At 36.2% G+C, this 24,207-nt stretch overlaps 1 protein-coding gene across 1 annotated transcript in view; it reads right to left on the reverse strand.

Annotated features, from left to right (window-relative positions):
* Positions 1-24,207, reverse strand: part of LOC114663777 (matrilin-2-like) — a 44,841-nt gene that overhangs the window by 17,151 nt on the left and 3,483 nt on the right. Inside the window, exons 2-7 of the mRNA XM_028817701.2 lie at positions 19,871-20,023; positions 18,801-19,373; positions 13,428-13,550; positions 11,883-12,005; positions 7,941-8,063; positions 321-443 (exon numbers count right to left, since the gene is read on the reverse strand). Of these exons, the coding sequence (XP_028673534.1) occupies positions 321-443; positions 7,941-8,063; positions 11,883-12,005; positions 13,428-13,550; positions 18,801-19,373; positions 19,871-19,994 (1,189 nt within the window). The 5' untranslated portion in view covers positions 19,995-20,023. The remainder of the gene's footprint in view (positions 1-320; positions 444-7,940; positions 8,064-11,882; positions 12,006-13,427; positions 13,551-18,800; positions 19,374-19,870; positions 20,024-24,207) is intronic.

Below are 24,207 nucleotides of genomic sequence, written 5' to 3' on the forward strand. Positions count from 1 at the left end.
ATAAATTAGCAAAAACCTCAAGTAAACTTTTTTCACGTTGTCATTATGGGGTGTTGTGTGTAGAATTCTGAGGAAAAAAATGAATTTAATCCATTTTGGAATAAGGCTGCACTGTATGTATATATATATTTGTGAGTGTGTATAAAACATACAGTGGATTGGAGGAATATACAGTACGTTCCTTCCTGATTTCCTCTATTGCTACAGATTTTTAAAGTTATTGTTTAGAGGGCCTCATCTAAACTTTTACATTAGACAGGGCACTTGAATACTTTGAAGATCTTTTGGAAAGTGGGTCCATTTTCTTATGGTCAACTCACTTGTGCATGTTTTGCCGTCCAGGTTGAGGGTGTAGCCAGCGTGACATCTGCAGATGAAAGAGTCCACAGTGTTAACGCACTCCTGCTCACAGCCATGGGTTCCTAAAGCACAGTGGTTAATCCCTGCAGTGAAGAATTGTCATATTAATTGCAAATTCCATAGTTAGTGCGTATATATATTTGTATTTCATATAGTTAGGTCCATAAATATTTGGACAGAGACAACTTTTTTCTAATTTTGGTTCTGTACATTACCACAATGAATTTTAAATGAAACAACTCAGATGCAGTTGAAGTGGAGACTTTCAGCTTTAATTCAGTGGGGTGAACAAAACGATTGCATAAAAATGTGAGGCAACTAAAGCATTTTTTGAACACAATCCCTTCATTTCAGGGGCTCAAAAGTAATTGGACAAGTGAAATAACTGGAAATAAAATGTTCATTTCTAATACTTGGTTGAAAACCCTTTGCTGGCAATGACAGCCTGAAGTCTTGAACTCCTGGACATCACCAGATGTTGGGTTTCCTCCTTTTTAATGCTCTGCCAGGCCTTTACTGCAACGGCTTTCAGTTGCTGTTTGTTTGTGGGCCTTTCTGTCTGAAGTTTAGTCTTCAACAAGTGAAATGCATGCTCAATTGGGTTAAGATCAGGTGACTGACTTGGCCATTCAAGAATTTTCCACTTCTTTGCTTTAATAAACTCCTGGGTTGCTTTGGCTGTATGTTTTGGGTCATTGTCCATCTGTATCATGAAACGCCACCCAATCAATTTGACTGCATTTAGCTGGATTTGAGCAGACAGTATGTCTCTGAACACCTCAGAATTCATTCGGCTGCTTCTGTCCTGTGTCACATCACCAATAAACACTAGTGTCCCAGTGCCACTGGCAGCCATGCACGCCCAAGCCATCACACTGCCTCCACCGTGTTTTACAGATGATGTGGTATGCTTTGGATAATGAGCTGTTCCATGCCTTCTCCATACTTTTTTCTTGCCATCATTCTGGTAGAGGTTGATCTTGGTTTCATCTGTCCAAAGAATGTTTTTCCAGAACTGTGCTGGCTTTTTTAGATGTTCTTTAGCAAAGTCCAATCTAGCCTTTCTATTCTTGAGGCTTATGAGTGGCTTGCACCTTGCAGTGCACCCTCTGTATTTACTTTCATGCAGTCTTCTCTTTATGGTAGACTTGGATATCGATACGCCTACCCCCTGGAGAGTGTTGTTCACTTGGTTGGCTGTTGTGAAGGGGTTTCTCTTCACCATGGAAATGATTCTGCGATCATCCACCACTGTTGTCTTCCGTGGACACCCAGGTCTTTTTGCATTGCTGAGTTCACCAGTGCTTGCTTTCTTTCTCAGGATGTACCAAACTGTAGATTTTGCCACTCGTAATATTGCAGCAATTTCTCGGATGGGTTTTTTCTATTTTTGCAGCTTAAGGATGGCTTCTTTCACCTGCATGGAGAGCTCCTTTGACCGCATATTGTTTGTTCACAGCAAAATCTTCCACATGCAAGCACCACACCTCAAATCAAGTCCAGGCCTTTTATCTGCTTCATTGATAATGACATAACGACAGACTTGACCACACCTGCCCATGAAATAGCCTTTGAGTCAATTGTCCAATTACTTTTGAGCCCCTGAAATGAAGGGATTGTGTTAAAAAAAATTATTTAGTTGCCTCACATTTTTATGCAATCGTTTTGTTCACCCCACTGAGTTAAAGCTGAAAGTCTGCACTTCAACTGCATCTGAGTTGTTTCATTTAAAATTCATTGTGGTAATGTACAGAACCAAAATTAGAAAAAAGTTGTCTGTCCAAATTTTTATGGACCTAACTGTATTTACCTTTCACTGATACATACCCTGAACCATACTTACTAAAATGTTACCATTTTCTGCATTTATTCTACTTTAAATATCTATGCATGTGCCTTAGTATAGTTATTTTTTTATTTTTCTCCATATACATACAGTATATATACATATATATATGAATCCTATTTCACTTTTTTTTACATGGGATTGTTGGCACAATGTTACACAAAAGAAATAGCAGTGCTAAAGAAAGACCACAGAAGAGCATCTACTGTAGGCTGATTCCGGAAATGAGGAGTGATTGAAGGAGTTGAACCTTTTCAGTTTGAGCATACCGGGATTAAGAGGTAACATGAGCAAAGCATTTAAAATTATGAAAGGAATTAGTAAGGAATTAGAATTACATTAAAATAAATTCTTCAACAAGAACACAAGGACATGGTTGTAAACCTGTTATGGGCTATATTCACAAAAACGTTATAATGCTTTTCTTTATGCAATGAACCATACATACATGGAATAAATGACCAAATAGTATGGTGGAAAGCAGGACTTCAGGGACTGTCAAATCTCAACTTGATATTATTTCAGACAATGTTGTCAAATAGGACAAACAAGATTGTTGAACTAAATGGCCTGTTCTCGTGACAATTGTTCTAATTTTCTAATGGTAGTACACATAGGAAAACAGAAACTGACAGAATTCTAATGACTTACTCATGAACTGGAGCAATGATTTACAGTACTTCCAGTAAAACGTGTTCGGGAACTAGTCAGATATGTGAAGCAATAAAGAACAATGTAAGATAGAAAGAGGGATGGATGGATGATTCTGGTTTTTTTTTTTTGTTTTTTTTTTTAAACAGAGACCTGTCTCTTCTCTTCATTCGCTGGTCAATAGTCTGGTCTTTGTTTCAAAAAGTGACTCCTATAAGGCTTTCCTGTTAATGATGTGTGCTAATTATTCAGGAGTATCTATTTAACAATATTTTAACAAAAAAGCAGGCATTTTGCATGTTTTGTGCAAACAACTGGCTAACTGACATGTGGATTATAAGACATCAGTAAAATGAGATTTTATTTTTCTCTATGGACATTTTTCACATCAGTTGCTGTTATACAGCACTGGTCACTATTAGCGTCTATTATACGTTTTTCTCTCCATTCTGCATGAAAACGAGATTACATTTTTTTTTGGCCACCACTACAAAGTACATAAAAAATATCATTGTTGCATTTAAGGATTATGTTTTTGGAGTCGTTTTCTTAGGATTGCATTTTAGGCAACTCCTTTGTGCCTGTTTTTGAGCTTTTTATTTATATTATCTACTTTTCTGCAAATAAATCCTTGATTTATAAAGATTTTCTGTTTTACTTCAAACTGAGGGTTTATGATTGTCCCTCCTCTTTTGGGGCTTTGTTATATTTTTGTGATATTTATAGTTTTCTAGTGTCCCATTTTTGGTCCTACTCAGACTGAAGCCACCTGGTGGTATTTGTGGCCTTGCTGGGTTAAGGTAAGGGCTCTGCTGGACAGACCAGTGAAGATCATAGCCTGCTTGATTAGCAACAATTGGAGGACTTGCACCATTTTTCCTTTGTCGAAGACATCATATAATAGTTACTCACAATTTGTGCAGTATTATGAAAGTATGATACACTACTTTTATGTACATTTTTTAAGCATTCTTGTTATCTAAAGACATTTAAGTGTGACATTCAGTACAACTGTGCTGAAGGATGATTTCAAAATGTGGCTAGAAGCTACAGTAAATGGTTTACAAAGTGGGACTATCAAAGACAAGAGATATCTAAAGCATTAATGTTCAGTTAACGCTGTAGACAGTCCTGTCTGCAAGTGTATGACCAAGTTGGCTATGCAGTAGCACTATATACAGACAGGGAACACATTTATTTCTATAGTACATTTTCATACACAGGACGAAGCTCAAAGTGTTTACAAGATGTCAAAAAATAGTTGCAAGCAAAGAAAAAAACATTAAAAATACATTAAAAAATAAATAACATGCAAAAAATAAACAATGCACACTTACATATGATAGATATATAATTAATAGAGTCCTTATATATAGAATTAATTTTAAAGTCAAATCAGCAGATACTTTAATGTGGTTAAGCATCATGAAAATGAATAGACGGCATAAACCAGCACACTTTACTCCGTCTCTTGGCTGCACTCTTTTGTTTGAATTTGATTAAAGTGAACAGCCCTGGCATTTGTTTTGACAAATAAATTATTGCTCTAGTCACATTGTAATAAAATTACAGAATGCGACTGATATATGGAAACATCTTTAGATATAGGCTGCTGACATATGGCAACATCAGTAAAATTTCACCTTTTTACATTAAGAGAGTATTTGGAAAAATTCCAGTGTGCCACCCCTGGAGTGTCTGCTATTGATCTGCCATTATTTTTATTCACCCTGCTGAAGTGTTGTGGAGCCAGCACTGACTCAGCGAGATCTACAGAGTGTTCATTAAAGTCTATGGAAATATGGTCAAACTAGCCAGATGATTGTTTTATTTGTACTTTCTAATTAAAAAAACAGTAAGAAACATTACATTTTGAATTCAAATTAACTAACAGTTCAAGTCATGGGTGATAAGAAAATCACTTGCACTTATGGGTAGTTGTTCTTCATATCTTTGGATGAAACATCGAGCAGCTGCTTATTTACGTACATTCTCAGACCTGCTTAATCCAAATCCAGGATCTATGGGCTTGGAGACTAAACCTGGACAGGGCACCAATCCATTATAGGCCCTACCTTCACATGCAACTATACTCACAGGGATCAATTGGACAATGTGAAATAGAAGATTAAACAACATTTGCATTAGAGTGTTCATCAGTTCAATTAAAGGACATTTACAGATAAAAGTTAAGCAAAAGGACAACTTTTATTGGTTAACTAAAAAGATTACAATATGCAAGCTTTCGAGGCAACTTGCCTGAAAAAGGGGCCTGAGTTGCCTTGAAAGCTTGCATATTGTAATCTTATTAGTTAGCCAATAAAAGGTGTCATTTTGCTTGACTTTCCTCTACATTCATAATGGCTAACACGGTACAACACCCTAATACTAAGGACATTTACAGTAAAGTTTAAGCACCAGGCAGGAATGAGCGGAAAACAGATCCAAAGGACACCCTCATCTCATCATTCAGCCATTTTTGAAAATAGCAATTAATGGTTTGTGCAGTTCGAAAGAAAGAAGCTAGTGTGTTGCCTTGAGTAATATTATAAATTACACATTTCCCATTGCTGAGTTTTCAGGAAAATATTTCAGTAAAAGATTTCAGAGCGCTTTATAGATTAGACTGAAAGACAGCGTCTGCTAGTGCTTCACAGTCTGAATGGACAGGCTGAGAGTGGCTAGGTGTTTGAGTGGCATCAGTCCACATTCTTTCAATCAGGAGGGTTCAAGAAAGAAAGTGGAGACATTCTTAGGAAACAAATCAATTGGAGCCCCTTTGCTGGGTTGCTGTATTTAGTTGTTCATTTTATGATGATCCAGTAGAAGTGCTACAGAGAGTGGACTTCGGTTCCCAGAAATCAGCAGGATTGTGCCAGGGCCAACTAAAAGAAGATGGCATTTAACTTTAGAGGAAAACAAAGTGGTACAAGTAAAGTCTTTGAGAAATAGAATATCAGTTATATACTGTATGTCACGAAAAGTGGCTTTTCTTTTCATTTTGTTCTTTTCTTTTTCTTTTTTCACATACTGTGTATCTGTGTACAATGCAATTCATATTTTTAAGATATGGTGAATGTTATCAGGTAAGATATGCATATCTAATTTATTGTGCATTCCGTAGTGCTCACATAAGATTTAACTGTCAGGCAACAGGACTCCCTCCACGACATATCACACACTAATCATAAACCTTTTAATAAAGATGTGCCAAGTGACCTGTTTGCCCTAGAACCACGTAGAAATAAAAAATTGCAGTATTTGAACAAAACTTAACGCATAAACACACTGGAGTCTCAAAAGCTTTCATTATTATTATGGTAATGCTACAGCAGGCTTCCCTCAAATTACAACAAACAGACCAGGCAGAGGACAGTCTCTGAAAAAAAATCATTCATTAAACAGACAGATTTGAAATGCTTTTTTTTTTGGGTAACATCCCATCCTTTACTATTTTCGAATTCACAAATTTTACAGTACTCACGTTAATATAAAGTTTGGCCATCGTTGGACTAATAACCATAAGCTTGTTCATTCTCCACCACTGACACTCTATATTACATTGAGTTAGACACTTAACCTCCTAATGCTGAATTTGTGAAAAGATAAATTACTATTCTGTACCTGTAAAGTGCCTTAGGATGGTGAGCATTATAGAAAGGTATTATATAAAAATTGCATTCAGTCACAAGCAATTATTAAAACTGCATATATATTGAGTGCTGACATATCTACTCAAAAAACTGCCAAACTGCATTCAGCCCTGTCCAATGTCTCATGACATATAAAAAGTACAAGTAATGACCAAAACCTTTAAAGTTTGTTTTCTGAGCACAGGTTAAGCTATACACACACACAGAGAACTACTGTGAACACTTGTACATCTGTTTTTCCATTCAATTATCTAATCAGTCAATCATGTGGCACCAGTACAATGCATGAAATCATTCATATACAGGTCAGGTGCTGCAGTTAATGTTCACATCAAAAACCCAAATGTTAAAAAATGCAATCTCAATATTGTCAACTGTAGCCCTACTGTTGGTGCCAGACGGGCTGGTCTGAGTACTTCTGTAACTGCTGATCTCCTGGGATTTTCATGCACAACAGTCTCTAGAGTTTTCTGAGAATGGTATGATAAACACAAAACATCCTGTGAGTGCCAGTTCTGTGGATATAAATGCCTTGTTGATGAGAGACAGAGGAGAATGGCTAAACTGATTAGTGCTGACAGAATGGCTACAATAACAGATAACCACTATGTGGTGAGCAGAAAATTATCTCAGGACCTTGAAGTGGATGGGCTACAACAGTAGAAAACTACAGTACGTTGAGTTCCACTCCTGTCAGCCAAGAACAGAAAGCCAAGGTTGCAGTGGGCACTGGCTTACCAAAACTGGACAACTGTAGACCAGAAACACGTAGCCTGGTCTGATGAATGTTGAGTTCTGCTCATCTAGAGAGATGGAATGGTCAGAATTTGGTGCCAACAGCATGAATCCATATACCCAGCCAGCCTTCTGTCAACAGTCCAGGCTGGTGGTGTAGTAATTATGTAGGAAATACTTTTTTTGGCACTTATTGGGCCCATTAATACCAATCAATTATCACTTGAATGCCACAATCCTTCTGAGTATTACTTCTGATCATGTGCATGTCTTCATGACCACAATTTACACATCTTCTTATGACTACTTATAGCATGATAATGCACCATTTTATTTCAAGTCATCTCAAAATGGTTTCATGAACATGACAGTGGTCAGTGGTCTTCCCAGTCACTGGATCTGAATCCAGTGGAACACCTTTGGGATGTGGTAGAACGAGAAGTTTACAGCATGGATATGTATAGCTGACAAATCTGCAGAAAATGAGTGATGCAATCATATCAGCATCTTGTGGAATCCATGTCATAAAGAACTGAGATTGTTTTGAGAGGAAAAGGACTCCCCAGCTAGTATTAGTATTGTCAGTGAGTGTATACTAAATATGAGAAGATGCTGACTTGGATGTAGACGGTATCAGTGTAACACATGCTGTTGTTAGGTGTAAATATAGGCATCACATAGATCAATGTACTCACTACTGCATGTCTTGCCATCAGGATTAAGTGTAAACCCTCTGCGACACTTGCAGATGTATGATTCCACTGTAGTGATGCAGTCATGTTCACATCCGTGCTTTCCCAAGTCACAAAAATCAACTCCTGTAAAAAAAAGACATACTTTGACTAAATAAAACAGACACATCTTGTACAAAGCCAATCAGAAGTTCTATAGGACTTTCACAGCAATTCATGTGACTGTTTTAAAGCTTGCTTTTGTATTGGATAAATTAACCTACTTAGGAAAAGTGACATTTAAACTGATTGTATCTTTGATCCAACTTTGTTGGGTTCATTGTGTGTGTCTTATGGCAGCCCCTAAACTTCACTGCATGTTCTTGGGTACTGTTTACCATTATTAGGCTAAATTGTCTTCAGCTCTTAGTTAATACAGTGCTTGGGAAAACTACAAAAAAAGAGCAGATAAAGAGTAATCAGAGATAAAAGACTAACAGTCATTTATGGCTACTAGTAGCCTCTATCAGGAAGCAAAAAGAGTAAACTTGCCACTTAGAAGAATTTGGGAAATCCAAAGAAAGGGAACCAGCAAAGTGATTTATTAATGGTGCATTCCTACATATTTAAATAACTAATGACTTCCAGCTCACTAGCTGTCTGTGACCCATCTCTGTAAACTCCCGGTTACAGAATTATTATGAAAAATAGTGTATCTGTTGTTTTTTTAACAGGCATACCTTTATAATAATTAACATAACTGCCTGGGGTTTTAACATTTTAAAAGTCATTAAGAGTGCAGATAATCATATCTATCCATTTCTGGCTTAGGTGTACAGTTTTCAGTGAGCGCCAGTTTTGTTCTGATTAAATATTTGGTATGCAGTAGAAAAAAAAAAAAAGTTTCAAATTGGAAGAGGAAATCCTACAATGATCATGAACATAGTATTACCCTAACTCAAAATGCTCCTAGTCTTTTTTATTGATTGACCAACCCATTCAACCTTCTCAGTACCTGCTTAATCCAATTCAGGGTTTTGTTGGCTGGAGCCTACTCTGGCAGTGCTGCATATATCATTTCATCACAACACACTCACTCATATACCAAATCTGACTCATACAGGTTTACATTTAAATGAGGTGTATTTAATTAACTACTAGCTATGCTACCAATCTAAGACAGGTTGAAATTCAAGTAATTAATGTAGACCTCAGTGTTAATATTTTCAGTACACCATCTATTGGTAGACTTATCCTGCAATAATCTGTCAAGTCCCAAATGCAGGAAAGAAAAAAAAAAAAAACAAAGAAAAGATTTCTACTAGGAGTTGCGTTAAGTCCCAGAATAAGATAGCCCCCTAGGTCCTGCCTCTTCTTATAAATCCTAAACTACATCTACTTTATTAATTCACTTCTTCTCCTTTCGGTTGCTCCCGTTAGGGGTTGCCACAGTGGATTTTCTTTTCCATATCTTCCTTTCCTCTGCATTTTTCTCCATTACACCCACCACCTGCATGTACTCTCTCAGCACATCCATAAACCTCCTCTTAGGCCTTCCTCTTTTCCCCTTACCTGACAGCTCCATCCCTAACATCCTTCTCCCAATATACCCAGCATTTCTCCTCTGCACATGTCCAAACCAATGCAATCTTGCCTCTCTGATATTGTCACACAACTGTCCAACTTCAGATGACCCTCTAATGTACTCATTTCTAATCCTGTCTATCCTTGTCACACCCATTGCACACCTTAACATCTTTAACTCTGCCACGTGCAGTTTTATTTTTTTGGTCAGTGCCACTATCTCCAACCTATATAACATAGCTGGTCTCACTACCATCCTGTAGACCACGTGTGGGCAAAGTCAGTCCTGGAGGGCCGCAGTGGCTGCAGGTTTTTGTTCCAACCCAGTTGCTTAATTAATAAACAATCCTGGTCAATAATTAAATTTCATAGCTTATTAGTGCTTTAACTCTGCCATGTCAAGTCATTCTCATATCCTACATTTCTTTTTCCTTTCTACGTCTAAAACAGATGAGTAATTCTCAGTGCTTCATTTTTTTCTCTTCACATTCCTTCCAAGTATTTAATTAAACCAAATAGTGCATGATAAATACACACAGGTGTTAATGGAAACAAGCTAAATGGAGAAATTCTGGTTTATTTTGTCATTTGTATCTTATTGCTAATAAAGAGCAATTAAAAAACACCACAGCTGTTTAAGACTAAAATAAGCAACAAGGGTTCAAAATCTTAACCAGTGAGACAACTAAAATGAAGCAGAAGTGTTACTTGAGCAATAAGTGTTTCTTATTAAGCAACTGGGTTGGAACAAAAACCTGCAGTCACTGTGGCCCTCCAGGAATGACTTTGCCCACCCCTGCTGTAAACCTTCCCTTTCACTTTTGCTAACACTCTTCCCCACCCACTCCACCCTGCCTGCACTCTCTTTTTCACCTCTCTTCCACACTTCCCGTTACTCTGCACTGTTGATCTCAGGTATTTAAGCTCCTCCATCTTCACCAACTCTACTCCCTGCATCCTCACCATTCCTCTGATCTCCCTCTCATTCACACACATGTATTCTGTCTTGTTCCTACTGACCTTCATTCCTCTCCTCTCTAAAGCATATCCCCACTTCTCCAGGGTCTTCTCGACCTGCTCCCTACTCTCACTACAGATCACAATGTCATCTGCAAACATCATAGTCCACGGGGACTCCTGTCTAATCTCCTCTGTCAACCTGTCCATCACCATTTTAAATAGGAAAGGGCTCAGAGCCGATCCCTGATGTAATACCACCTCTACCATGAATGCATCCATCACTCCTACTGCAGACCTCACCACTGTCACGCGTCCCTTGTACATATCCTGTACCATTCTTATATACTTCTCTGCCACTCCCAACTTCCTCATACAATACCACAACTCCTCTTGAGGCACCATGTCATATGCTTTCTCCAGGTCCACAAAGATGCAACTCCTTCTGTCCTTCTCTATCCTTCTCCACTTCTCCAAACATTGCATCTGTAGTGCTCTTTATTGGCATGAAACCATACTACTGCTCACTATTCATCACATTCCTTCTTAACTTAGCTTCCACTACTCTTTCCTATAACTTCATGCTGTGGCTCATCATTTTTATCCCTCTGTAGTTACTACAGCTCTGCATAACCCCCCTATTCTTAAAAATCGGGACCAGTATACTTCTTCTCCACTCCATAGGCATCCTCTGCAGTTATTTAAAATTAGTGCAGGAAAATGGATGCAGCCATGCTAATAGGAAATTATACACCTTTGTAAATAGACTGTTAAGGTACACTCTTAAACATAAAGGTGTCAAAGTGGTTTTCAGCATCATGTCATAGCAGAAATATTTTTGCTTCTCAAAAGAACTATCTACATAAAATTCCAGAAAGAACCTTTATTTATTTAGATCTGTAACAGGTTCCATAAATAGACGTGAACAGATGAGAACAGATTTTTGAAATACCAACGAATTCCTGATTTTAAATGCACTCCTTAATATGGGGTAAATTTAGGTTTTCTTTGTCAATTAATGTCTTACTAAGGAGCCTATAAATATTTCAGCTCTGTCCACATATTAGGAACCTTTTTAAACCCAAAGAAACATTTTTCAAATGCAAAGAACCCCTTCTCAAATAGAGATTCTCCAAGGAATCACAAAACCCTATAATGTGTCATTGAAAAACCAGTATTTTTAAAATTATAGTTAAACCACTTCTCATCTCTTGTAATTCGTCTACCTATAATGTATCAAAATACTGAACAGGGATTTTGGATTAGGATCTGTAAAGAACTACAGTACTTCTTATTTTCATTGAGAATATTAACAGCCAACACCACAGCAATTTAATTGCTCTAATACCCCACCTCAGATTCTCCCCAAATAATTTTCCATACTTTCCAGGAAATATCAGAAGATGAGATGAAGCAAACACTCACTGCTGCATGTCTTTTGATCTTCATTAAGCTCATAGCCAACACGGCACTGGCACTTGTAAGAGCCAGGAAGAGTCACACACAAATGTTGGCAGCCGTGATTCTCAGTGGCACACATGTCAAGAGCTGGAAAAACAATGTGATAAAGCAAACACAATTATAAATACCTCTAACTGATATCACATATTAGAAATAACCCCAAAGCACAAGACTGAAGAGTTACATTTAATAAGGCAGGACAAGTCCCATGAAACTCATTTTCTGGAAACGATCCATCTGCTTTACTTGCATGGCATACAATCTCTGTCACATCACAATGAAAAAGACACATTATTTGTGCTGTCTGAAGTCAATGCCACGATGGCTATTTTTCATTAAGAGATCAACACCTGACCAATTTTAACAAACTTTGTAAAAAGGAAAAGAAGTATGATCAATAACACAACTACAAGCAACAGAAGAAATATCAATGATAATAATACTATTAGACACTACTATTTTGTCATGTAGTTATACTTTGATGTTAGCAGTGGCCTCAAGGCTGAACTCTGGAATTCAACATACAACTTGCATGGGTCAAAGAGTTTGGGAAGTAAAACATAAAAACATAAGGAAGGCATTACACTAATTTAACATTGTGTGTGTTAGGAATACATTCATTTTTATGGTTTTTTGTTGTGACGCTACTAGCAGAAAATCCCCATATATCCCAGGTGTGTGTAGCTGGTCACATCAAACCCAAGAAGACACCATGCTGGAATCACTGACAAAGGTACTTCAACTAAATACTGAGAATATGGACTGAATACTTGCGTCAATATGATATGTCAGTTTGATTTATTTTAAATAAATCTGCAAAAATGTCTAAGATCCTGTTTTTGTTTTGTCATTCTGAAGTACTGATTGCTGCTTGATGTGGGGATAAAATTAACTTAAGTGATTTTAGTATAAGGCAGCAACACAGCTGTGTGAAAAAGTTAAGGGGTCTGAATACATTCTGAGTCCATTGTACTGCAATTTGAATTAAATTAAAAAAAAAGAACATAATATTTGCTAATTAGTTTAAATTATTTTGCAGTCATAAATCTAAATCACCAAATTTGGTAAAACTACAAAAATGAATAATCAGCAATCACTAAAATTGCAAGACTTCATTCTAACCCCAAAGATTTTAAATATACAGTAAATTGTTTTAATTCTAAATACATTGTATGGCCTTTAATGCATACATGTTGCCATGCTACTGCAGTACAAAAAGAAGAAACCACTAAAAATGTCTCTCTCTTACATTTGTAAGTAGCACAAAATGTAACATTTTTTAACCACAACTCAGTCAATATCTGTTTTGTGATGATGCTTGTACTTGTATATCATTAGTATACAATGTCCGCTAATGGCTTGTTTTTTTAAAAAAACACATGATCTGCCTCTTTAAAAAACACCACGTAATCTCCAGAAATGGAAACCTAAACCTTAATCCGCCCCCTAATCTGTGCTAATGAATGCATGACCCTTGAGGAGGCAGACAAGCACAGGATGCACACTCACCGCTGCAGGTTTTGCCGTCAGGGTTCAAGAAGTATCCTTTCCTGCACCTGCACACATAAGACCCTGGGATGTTGATGCAGATGTGTGAGCACTGGTGATCTATGGAGCCACACAAGTCCCCACCTGAAATAAAGCTGTAAATGTTGAACCTTCTGCATAGATGAATGTTGTCACAGTTATAATACATCCAATATGCTATTTGTTAGTGATTAAAAATATAAACATTGTGCTCTTAGAAATGTTATTATTCACTTGCATCAGTAAATGCATTTAAATATTTATACTTTCGCAGGAATAAAAGATAAACTTTATTTTCTGAATAATTTTCATTGCTTTTTAGAACTGATACTGTACATTGTAACAAGAATAACTGAAATATACTATAGAAATCAGATTAATACCTTACAAAATACACTATTACTAAAACTATGTATTTTTTCATTTCCCAGATCTGTACTAGATTCATTGTTACATATGAAGGCTCTATTTTGAGACCACATCCAAACAAAATGATGCAAACAGAATGACCCATTTCATTACACTATCTATATTTATCTGTGCAGATATGAATATTTTTGCTTGTATTTTTTGATGTTGTTTGAACATTACTGGAGCTTGGCAGTCTTTTGGCCTTGGAATATTTAGAATTTATTTTCTCCTGCAGCCTCACTGGCCATCTGTCCATAGTATATGTTATTAAATGATACATTGACATTTGTCATTTTAACCATTAGAGACTTACAAACTAGGGATTAATCTTATATTTTACCACTTTTATAACTTTATTTGGTCTTTTATGTTTACATTTTTTACTTTCTTTTTCTTTGCAGGGCACTTTACAGCTATATTTACGTTTGAAAATGTGCTATATATAAAAATAAAAGTTATTGAAGATATTAAGACTTGTGTTTATGTTGTATTCCTTTTTTCATACTATATTTGTAATTACATATTGGTCTACATTCTCTAGTTAAAGTGAACCCAATGAAAAATACTTAAAATATAATAAACAGCTACATTTGATATAAAATATATTATTACTGTGTCTCAGTGGTATAAAGTAACTATGTTTGAAGTAGTTTGTTACTGTAATTGAGTATGATTTGAAAATATTTCTACTTTACTTCGGTCTACTTCTACTTCACAACATTAGAACAACTGTGACAAGAACAGGCCATTCAGCCCAATAAGCTCACCATTTAGTATTGCAATATTAAACTACACACAATCCCTTACTTAGTAAATTGCCTAAAATACAGGCTTATTTAGAAACCACCATGTTATAAAAATTTGCATTTACAAAGAATCTGGGACGATTTTCAAATACTCGCTGTTGGAACAAACATCTGTCATCTATGCAGTCATTCCAACTACACCTTGCAGAACGGAGCAGTGCTGGATGTTCGAGTCAGTGCTGGAGTTAGTGACACACAATCCCTGTCCCTGTTATTTCCACAGTTGATGCTTACGGCAGCCTTTTAGATGTGAAGAGGCTGATTTACAGGTTGTGGTGAGGTGTGCTTGTACATTCCTATGCTGTGGTTCACTCACCTTGTCACGTGTATTTATCACATGTGTTCTCACATTATCATGGCTCCAAAACAGAGTGTGAACTTGGAAAATTAAACAAAAATCCAGCCATTTCTTTGAATGAAGTGATGAAGTCTAAGTAAATTGCTTTGTTAAATATTATTTAATGATGGGCAAAGTCTTATGGAGTTTGTTTTGATGACCAATGTTACTATAAAACTAATCTGTGAATGTTCATGTAGTTTAGTGTTATTTGAACAAAACTAGGGGACTTTTTGTGACCAGAGAATGCTTAAAAATGTTTTACATATTAATTAACATTCAGGTTAGGTGCATTGGCGATCCTAAATTGTCCCTAGAGTGTGGGTGTGTGCCCTGCCTGGGGTTTGTTCCTGCCTTGCGCCCTATGTTGGCTGGGATTGGCTTCAGCAGACCCCCGTGACCCTGTGTTAAGATATAGCGAGTTGGATAATGGATGGATGGATAGATGTTTGTTCTGAATATTATGAAGATTTATGAAGGGGTTTTCAGGATGTAATTAGCTCCTTCCTGAAGAGGAGGACACCTATACGCCTCTCTTGTTAGCATCTACCCCACTGAATTAGGGGACAAACATTAGGATCTCTGCTCTTGATGAATGACATTGCTTTAAGATGTACTTTCTTTGCTCATAATTTAGTGATTGTAGTGCGACCTGCATGCAAAGAAGGTTGCCTGAACTAATTTCAGGTTGTTAAAGCAGGGGGATATCCACATTTAACTTGTTCATTTGATACTTAAAGGAATATTCCACCCATAAATTATACATTTTTTTATGTCACTTACCCATGTAGTTTGCAGTGATGGCCAAGAAATTCTTTGATCTAATTTTTTCAAGCAGAATTGGAAGAAAAAAATCACATATAAAAAAAAAAAATGATATAATAACACCCAATGGAGTCCAGTGCTGTACAATGGCAAATGATGTGAAAAACATCCATGGTTAAACTGAAACAAATCTCATGTTGCTTGTGTCACAAAAGCTAATTGTTAGTTTTCCAGTTTTATGCTCAACACAAGAAAAAATCATTTTTTTCTTAAAATGTTAAATACATATTTCCAAAATCAGTACACATCATAAACAGGAAACACATACTGCCACCTCTGAATTGAAGACAGGACTCTTAACCAATTAATGTATGGGAGAGGCGGATCTTCAATTCAGTATTATTGGAAGGTCTTTCCTGTTTTTGTGCCAAGTTTTCTGAAAGTATCTAATTAACAATATGTTAGCAAAATATGTGTGTGCTTTACACATTTTGAGCATAAAACTGGATAACTGACAAGTGGACTATGTGGCATGAGTAATGTGAGATTTTCCTTTTTATTTCATGGACGTTTTTCACATTGTTTGCTTTTGTAAAGCATTAGTCACAATTCGCTTTTATTATATCATAAACTTTCTTTCTTGCTTTCTACAGAAAAACACAAGAATAAAACTTTTTCTTAGCCAACATTCCAAGCTACATGGGGCAAATAACATATTAAAGGAAAATAATTTTTGAACAATAACTTTATTTGTATAGCACCTTATCATACATTTATATGCAACTCAAGGTGCAAAATCAACCAGGTATTGTTAAGCAAAACATAACCACTAAAGTGTACCCTTATCAGAAAAAGATTTTCTAATTAAAACATTTAAACATTAAAAGACATTAAAACAAGAGATCAACCAGAACTATTTAATTAAATATATACAGTATATTTACAGTACTACAGTATTACATATACAGTATACAGTGTATATCTACATTTTACCTAAGCATATGTACATGGCAACCCATTGAGTAGAAACAGTTTGATGTTATTAAAGTTAATGAAAAGATACAAAAGCAAATAAAACAGTCCATAGTGGTTTCAGCTGATTTAGGATGTACAATAGATTAAGTTCTTGATTCATGAATGTGCTTGTTTGACCAGCTGACACGAAGGAGAGGAAAACAAAAACTCTTACAATGGGCCTCTGGAGAAATATAAACCTCTGGAGGGCCATGGTCAGAAGACAGAAACTAGCAAATCAAATAGTTACTTCTGATAGTAATAAGCTTCTGCATCATGAACGCCAGAATGACCTAGGCCAGGTGGTTGCCCACCCTCCACTGGGCACAGTTGACACAGTTAGCACAGTTGATAATAAGGTTTCCATGTCCTGCTCATGAATGGAGCATTCCTTTAAGTTCACTTAAAATCAGAGACTTTAAAACTTCTACTTGAATAGTTTTCTCACGGCCTACTTTTACATTTAATTGAGTCTCTTTCTAAGTGTGGTTGTTGGGTACTTAAATACACTGCAGTATATATTTGGAATATAGACTTAAAGCACTATATTGTATAAATATCTCAGTATGTATTTCATGATGTTTGAATGTTTTTGTTTCAGCATTAAATTTTGTAAGTATTCTGCATTTCTGTTTTTTCATTGAATATTTGTAATTGAGTAGAATTTATTGTACACTGCTCAACACTCTTAAGTTAAAATAAACTAAATATAATAGCTATATAAATCTGATATCATTACAGTGTAAAATAATTTGGAAAATAGATTTAGCATACTCCATATACATGTGGACAGGTATTAATATGTTTGTATGTATTTCATAATGCTTGTATTTTTATATTTCATTATTATGGTTTGTTGCATTTCTATTTTTCATACAGTATTCTGAATTATTGTATATTGACCTTGTAGTAAAAATGTAGTTGTTTAGGGGTAATGAAATGCTTTGATATGCTTTCCATATTAAATATATCATTTATCTTAGAAGTAGCATAAAGGGTTAAGCAAAACACTACTAGGAAAACAAATGAGCAACAAGGAGATAAAATGCCATAGGTGGTTTAAGAAGTGGCTGTAGGTCATGTACACATTAAGACTTGACAATTGTAATGTGTAGAGAAATTTTCACAAACAAAGGGTAAGAGCTAAACTTAAGAAATGTTTGAGAAAAAGGACAAGAACGTTGTGGAGAGAGACTTATTTAAGGTACGTAAGCTGGCTATGGTCTCTGTTGGAAACATCTCATGTCTTTTAACTGATCAGGAGAAATGTCCGATGGGTGTGTAAGTTAATAAACCATTCAGAGTAAATGTCAGGTGATATGCAAGAATTAATCCAACACTGTCAAGGTAAACTCAGTTTTCTATTACTATGAGCCTGCAGCTTTGCTCAGTGACCATTCCATTACAGGCTGCTGTGAGGGAGTGTAACCCTCTTCATGAAAACAAATTAAAGACGCATAAACAAGCTTCCTCCTGCCTGGTTCTTTGGGTTGATTATTCATATTGATAAGAGGTCCTAGTTTTTGACAAAGTTTCTTTATTTAATATAAATAGTAAATATAAATAGTAAGTGTGTTTAATATCATATAAATGTAAATTATGATGTAGGATATACAGCGCATGATTATTTTACAGCCATGGCAATGATGTCTATGATGTATTAAATATTTTAATTTTGTTGTGCAGCCTAATACCTTGTTATCTTCTTTTGTCACTTTAATTCTTGTGCCACTTCAAGCTAAGATTGTATATTCTAATAATAAATTATTGAATGTTATTTTGATATTGTGCAAACTTCTCTCTCTGTCTAGGAGGTCATAAACAAAAAATGTACCTCTATAAACATGAATAATAAATATACAGTCATTCTCACCACTTGGTAGCAGTACTGAGCATCTTTTTTTGTTGATTAAGAAATCAGTTATTTGCAAATGATAAAACTGCAAGTGAAAAGGAATTATCAAGCACAGGCAGCCAATCAAAAGTCTCCTCTTACATACTGAGTATCATGAGGTCTCTTACCTTTGCAAAACTTAGACTGGAACACGGATGTCAAGGTTTCGATTTGACTGAAATTCGCTACCAGGAACACATGCTCTTCATGAGGCTCACTTCCCATGGACCGTAACGTAGCCATGTCTACCCTGCCGACACCAATGACATAAATTATGATGCCTGCTTCTCTAGCTTGTGCCGACACCTCTTCAACAGTATCTTGGGGTCTGCCATCTGTCACGATCATGGCTATGCGTGGGATGTGCATAGCAAGAGGGCGTGCACCCTCTTCTTCAGAAAAAGCCACATTCATGGTGTATTCAATGGCCAGACCTGTCATTGTACCAGAAGCTAAGTGGACCATGCCCTGGACAGCTTTCTCCATGTCTACTTTCCTTGTGTAGTTCTTCAAAGAGAATTCATTTTGAACAATGCTGCCATACTGGACAAGACCTACCCTGGTGGCATCGGGGCCAACATCCAGAAATTTCAAGATGTTGATAATGAATGTTTTAACTCTCTCATAGTCATCAGGACGAACGCTACGAGAGCTATCGATGATGAAGATAAAGTCCAGAGGAGCTCCTTTGCATGGATTTTCTGTGCAGAAAAAATAATTAAAAGGTAATAGTAATGAAGAACTATACGATGTGCTCCACGTTTTAAACTGCACTGAAACATATCAGGATTACTCAATGATATTGTTTTAGTGAGCCAAGAACATGGCTTTCATTTACATTACTTTAGATTTTCAAAATCTAACTTCGTATTCTGTGTAGAGCAAAAATGACCCGAATTCTATTTGCAGTACATATAAAAAGTACTCACCCCACTGTTAGTTTTCACCTTTCATTGTTATACAACATTGAATCTTACTGGCTATAAGTAGCTTTTTTGAAACCAATCAGAAGAAAAAGACTCTTTAATGTCAAAGTGAAATCAGGCCTCTGCAAAATGGTTTACATGTCATTGAATACAGCCATCTTTATGGATCCCCCCGTTTCACTAAGAAGTGGATTCATCTTTTACCCTCCATACTAAAAACATTCAATTCACAGTGTTTACTCAGTTTCTCTTACTTAATTATATTTTCTCACCTAGTAAATTAGACTTTTCTGTCTCTTCCTTTTCCTTCACACTTGGAATCCTTTGGCTTCCTATGCTGAAGAAGAGGCTCTGAAACAGCAGGATGGAAGTGATTCTGATCAGCCATGTATTCATCTTGCAAACATAGAACACACACAATCTGCCTGCAGAGAAAAAAAAAACAGTTGCAGCTTTTCTACAGTTTTGCCTGATCAGAAATACTGTGATTGAATGAATACACCAAGTAATCAATCACTCACGCTAATGCCTAAAAGTCAAATATGATTTCTCCAAAATTAAAAACTCATTATTCTTGTATTAGAATAGTCTGGAAATGTGGTGCACCCATTCTGCAAAACTCTTCTTAACCCCGTAGCTCAGATTTTATTGTGACCACACCTCAGTTACAACTCAGAACTCTTTGTGCCAATGCACCAAAACACAAATCACCCATATAAGCACAATCAACCCAAATTACTCACTCTGTTCTCTATATAAGTACATCACCCAATGACTTTGGGTCACAATGGAATTAAAATTAAAATTAAATGCACAACATTAAAAAAAATGTGCAGAAAGTGAAAAGACCTGAATATTTTCTGAACCCACTGTAAGGTCTGGCCTCTTGGTTCGTCTCAGCCATGTTTCCCCTGAGCTTTCTGTTCTTTATGGTATGCTAAACCACATATGTGGGATGCTTTTTGTGTGTTTGTGTTTTTGATATTTGTATGGTACTGTGAATGGTATTTACTGTAACAGTTTCATTTTTCATTTGTTACTAGTCTATTTATGGAACTTTATGTGGATATTTGCAAATAAATTGAAATTATTCTGTTGTGGCAATAGCTACAGTATACCTTACTTCTAAAAGAATATTCCATTTTGATGCAAATGGTTTATCTTTGGAAGCACAATGTGTAAAAAGGAATCTCTGTGAACTACATTTTTGTTGTTTGTGTACAATTTTGACTGAATTATTTGGTTTTAAAGACTGTGTGTGAATTTTACAGCAAAAAAAGTGAGGTTTTCCTTGTTTGTTTATGGTTTTGGGGAAAAAGTATTTGATATTGAGCTTTATGTATATAGTTTTGGAAAAATGCTACAATAATGTGAGAATTGTGTGTATGTGACTGGGAAAAAAAGTATGAAAGCCTCTGCACTTTTGGGATTGCTCCTAAATGGATAATGCAAATGACATGTATCTAACCAAAAGCCTGCTGTTGTAATGTTTGATGATCTAATCTTATAAAAAAAAATAGTCGGAAGGAATGGGGTATTATCTGATTCTAGGGCACCCTTGTAGACATTAGAGGCAAAGGGGATTGAACATCAGGTGAAAAGCAGGAATTAGTCCTGGGCAATCAATCACTCACAAACATACATACATACTCACGCTTGCTGAGACTTGGCCAATTTAAATTTGATGAATATCCTAACACAGGCCTCTTTGTGATGTGGGAGGAAAATGCTAGAAACTGGGGAAAAAATCAAATACGAACATATGGAGAATGTGTAAGCACCACGTACTAACCAGCTGGGAATTGAACTCGGGAATCTGGAGGTGCAAGGCCGCATTAACTGAATATAACTGACAACTTACTTTAGATTGCTTGTCTATTCATATTTGATCCTATTAATCCCTTCCAGAGTCATGAAGGGCTGACGTTTATTGCAGAAGCATCAACATGAGAGACAAAAAAAGGAAATGTGTAAATAAATAAATAAATAAAATAAAAAAATAATTTGAAATTGGAATAAAAAAATTGCAACCCTTATGTATTAACCAATGAAAAGGGTCTGCTCTTCAAAGCTCATGCCTCATTCCAGCACTCTTTTTCCACTATATTGAAGATACTTTGTGTTTTAAAAGTGTTTTCTATATGAAAGTGTTTCTTAAAAACTGGAGCGCGTGCCGTGATGCATCACACAGTGCAGCCACCCAACAAGTTTTGCACTGTGTTTTTCAGTGGAGCTTATAATGTCTTCCCAACTTGGTGTGGGGGTTTTCACTTTGCTGGCATGCTGATTTTCTTAGGCTTCATTCACACCACTACATTTTTATTTACTGTTTTTAAACAAAAAGTTCTCTTTGTCCACACTAGTATTTTCACATTGTTTACGAAAGTATCTCTGTCCACACTAAAGCAACTGAAAACACATATGGTGTGGATATTCACCTACAATGACAATGCATGTTACCAGCAGAGAAATCCTTGAAGGGTAGGTAATGCTGCTGGCCAGAGGATTTATTGCAAAACTGTAGTGACCAGTAACTTATTTGCCTTTTGTGCATGTATACAGCATTCATACTTTACAAAATGCTAGATGCATATAAGGTAAGCATCACAACAAGTAACATGGAAGCCGACTCCTTTATGTCCAGCATGTCGGAATTTGGCTTTCATCTGTGAAAGGTGACTACTCAGGGAACGAGATGCTATAATGAGCAAGATCCAGTCAGTAAACAGTCATATAATAAGCAAAAGCAAATCAGAGCATGATTAGAAACTGCATTTTCAAATGCCTATGTTTTCATCCATCCACATAGCAATACCAAGTCAGCCTTTTCTGAAGTGAGTTTTCAAATTTCTCAGTTTTTGAAGATTAAAAATGCTGTGGTTGTGCAGAAGAAACCAGAAAGCAAAGACTTATGTCTACATGTTTAAATGAATATTTAGTAGTATGGAAGTAACCATACAGTTTAAAGACATACAACCAGGTTATCTGGCATCAACAAACAGGCTCGGTGTGAGTGAGAAGACATGTCTGTGTGACAGCAAAAGACTCCCTGCCCACAGATCCACTCATTGACGGTCATGGACTTTGTAGGAGAGGATCATCTGATTGTAGCTGACACTCATGGCAATCAGCTCTCATTGTGATTTTTGGAAAAGGAACGCAAATGGGGAAAACTGGTAGTTTACAGTTAACTGTGTACTATTGGAAGCAATCATTGCTTCTGAAGAATTAATTCTGCTTTTCGTCATCCTTTCCACATCATTTGACCCATATATTCTTAAATTAATCACTTGTAGCTTGCAGGCTATGCTTAAGACTCTCAGATTGGAATAACTGCATACAAATTCCCAACACACAAATTACACTAACTCAGTATAACACCCAGTGGGTCTGTGGAAAAGAAAGGATGCTTTCAGGACTATCAGCAGGCATGAACAAAAGAGTTGATATACTGTAGACACAGCCGTGAAGCTCGATTTATAATGCAGTTTGCTCAGGAGGCCCTTCTACCCAGTGGGAAACTGCACACCACATTCCTTCTTTTCACTAGAAATCTATTAATGAAAGCACTTTCATTTTTTGGAAGACACTTTTATTAAAATGTCAAGGTGGATAAAATGACTAGCAACACTTTCACAAAGGTCCTAGAGATTGGGTTTAAATTCTTGTCTAGTCACTGCCTACATGGGGTTTGGAAGTTCTTCTCATATGTATATGGAATTTTATACCAGAAATGTACCATATAATATACAGTGCTTATAAAATGTATTCACACCCTTGAAAGTTTTCAGTTTTATTGTAATACAATATTGAATCACAGTAGATTTCATTTGGCGTCTCTGCCAATAATAAAAAAGATATGCCAAAATGAAAAATAGATCTCTACAAACTGGTCAAATTAATTATAAAAATAAACTCGAAATAACTGATCGTAAAAGTAATACGACACACCTAAATCATCACTGGTGCAAGAAACTGGTTTTAGAAGTCACACAATTAATTTAATGTCTGGGGTTTTACTTCATTAATGTGCAAATGCACTTCTGTAACTGGATGGTTCTACTTTGTGGTGAATTACTGTGGTAGGCTAACCTACCCAATGATGACAAAACAACACAACAAGGAACTCTGAACATGGTACTGAGAAGCACAAATCAAGGGATGGAGACAAGAATATATCCAAATCCCTGAATATCACATAGATTCTACTTAAATCATTAAAAAATAGAAAGGGTATGGCAGAGTTGAACAGGCCATCTACAAAAACCAAGTGATCATGCAAGAAAAAGAAGACTAGCGAGGGAGGCCAAGAGATCTCTGAGAACGCTGAAGGAGTTACAAGATACAGTGGTTGAGATTAGAGAGACTGTGCAGATAACAACTGCTGCCTGGGTGCTTCACCAGTCACAACTTTATTGAGGGGAGTGGAATAATTAAATAAATAATTAAATGCATATATAAATAAAACACATACTGTATGACATCTCAGCTTGTGTTTGCTAGAAGGCACATTGGGGAGACTCTCATGGTCTAAGGAGACTAAAAATTAGTTTTTTGGCCATTGAATTAAATGCTATGCCTGTGATAAGCCAAACACTGCACATTATCA

The sequence above is a fragment of the Erpetoichthys calabaricus genome, chromosome 13 (genome assembly GCF_900747795.2).
Source record: "Erpetoichthys calabaricus chromosome 13, fErpCal1.3, whole genome shotgun sequence".
NCBI lineage: Eukaryota > Metazoa > Chordata > Cladistia > Polypteriformes > Polypteridae > Erpetoichthys > Erpetoichthys calabaricus.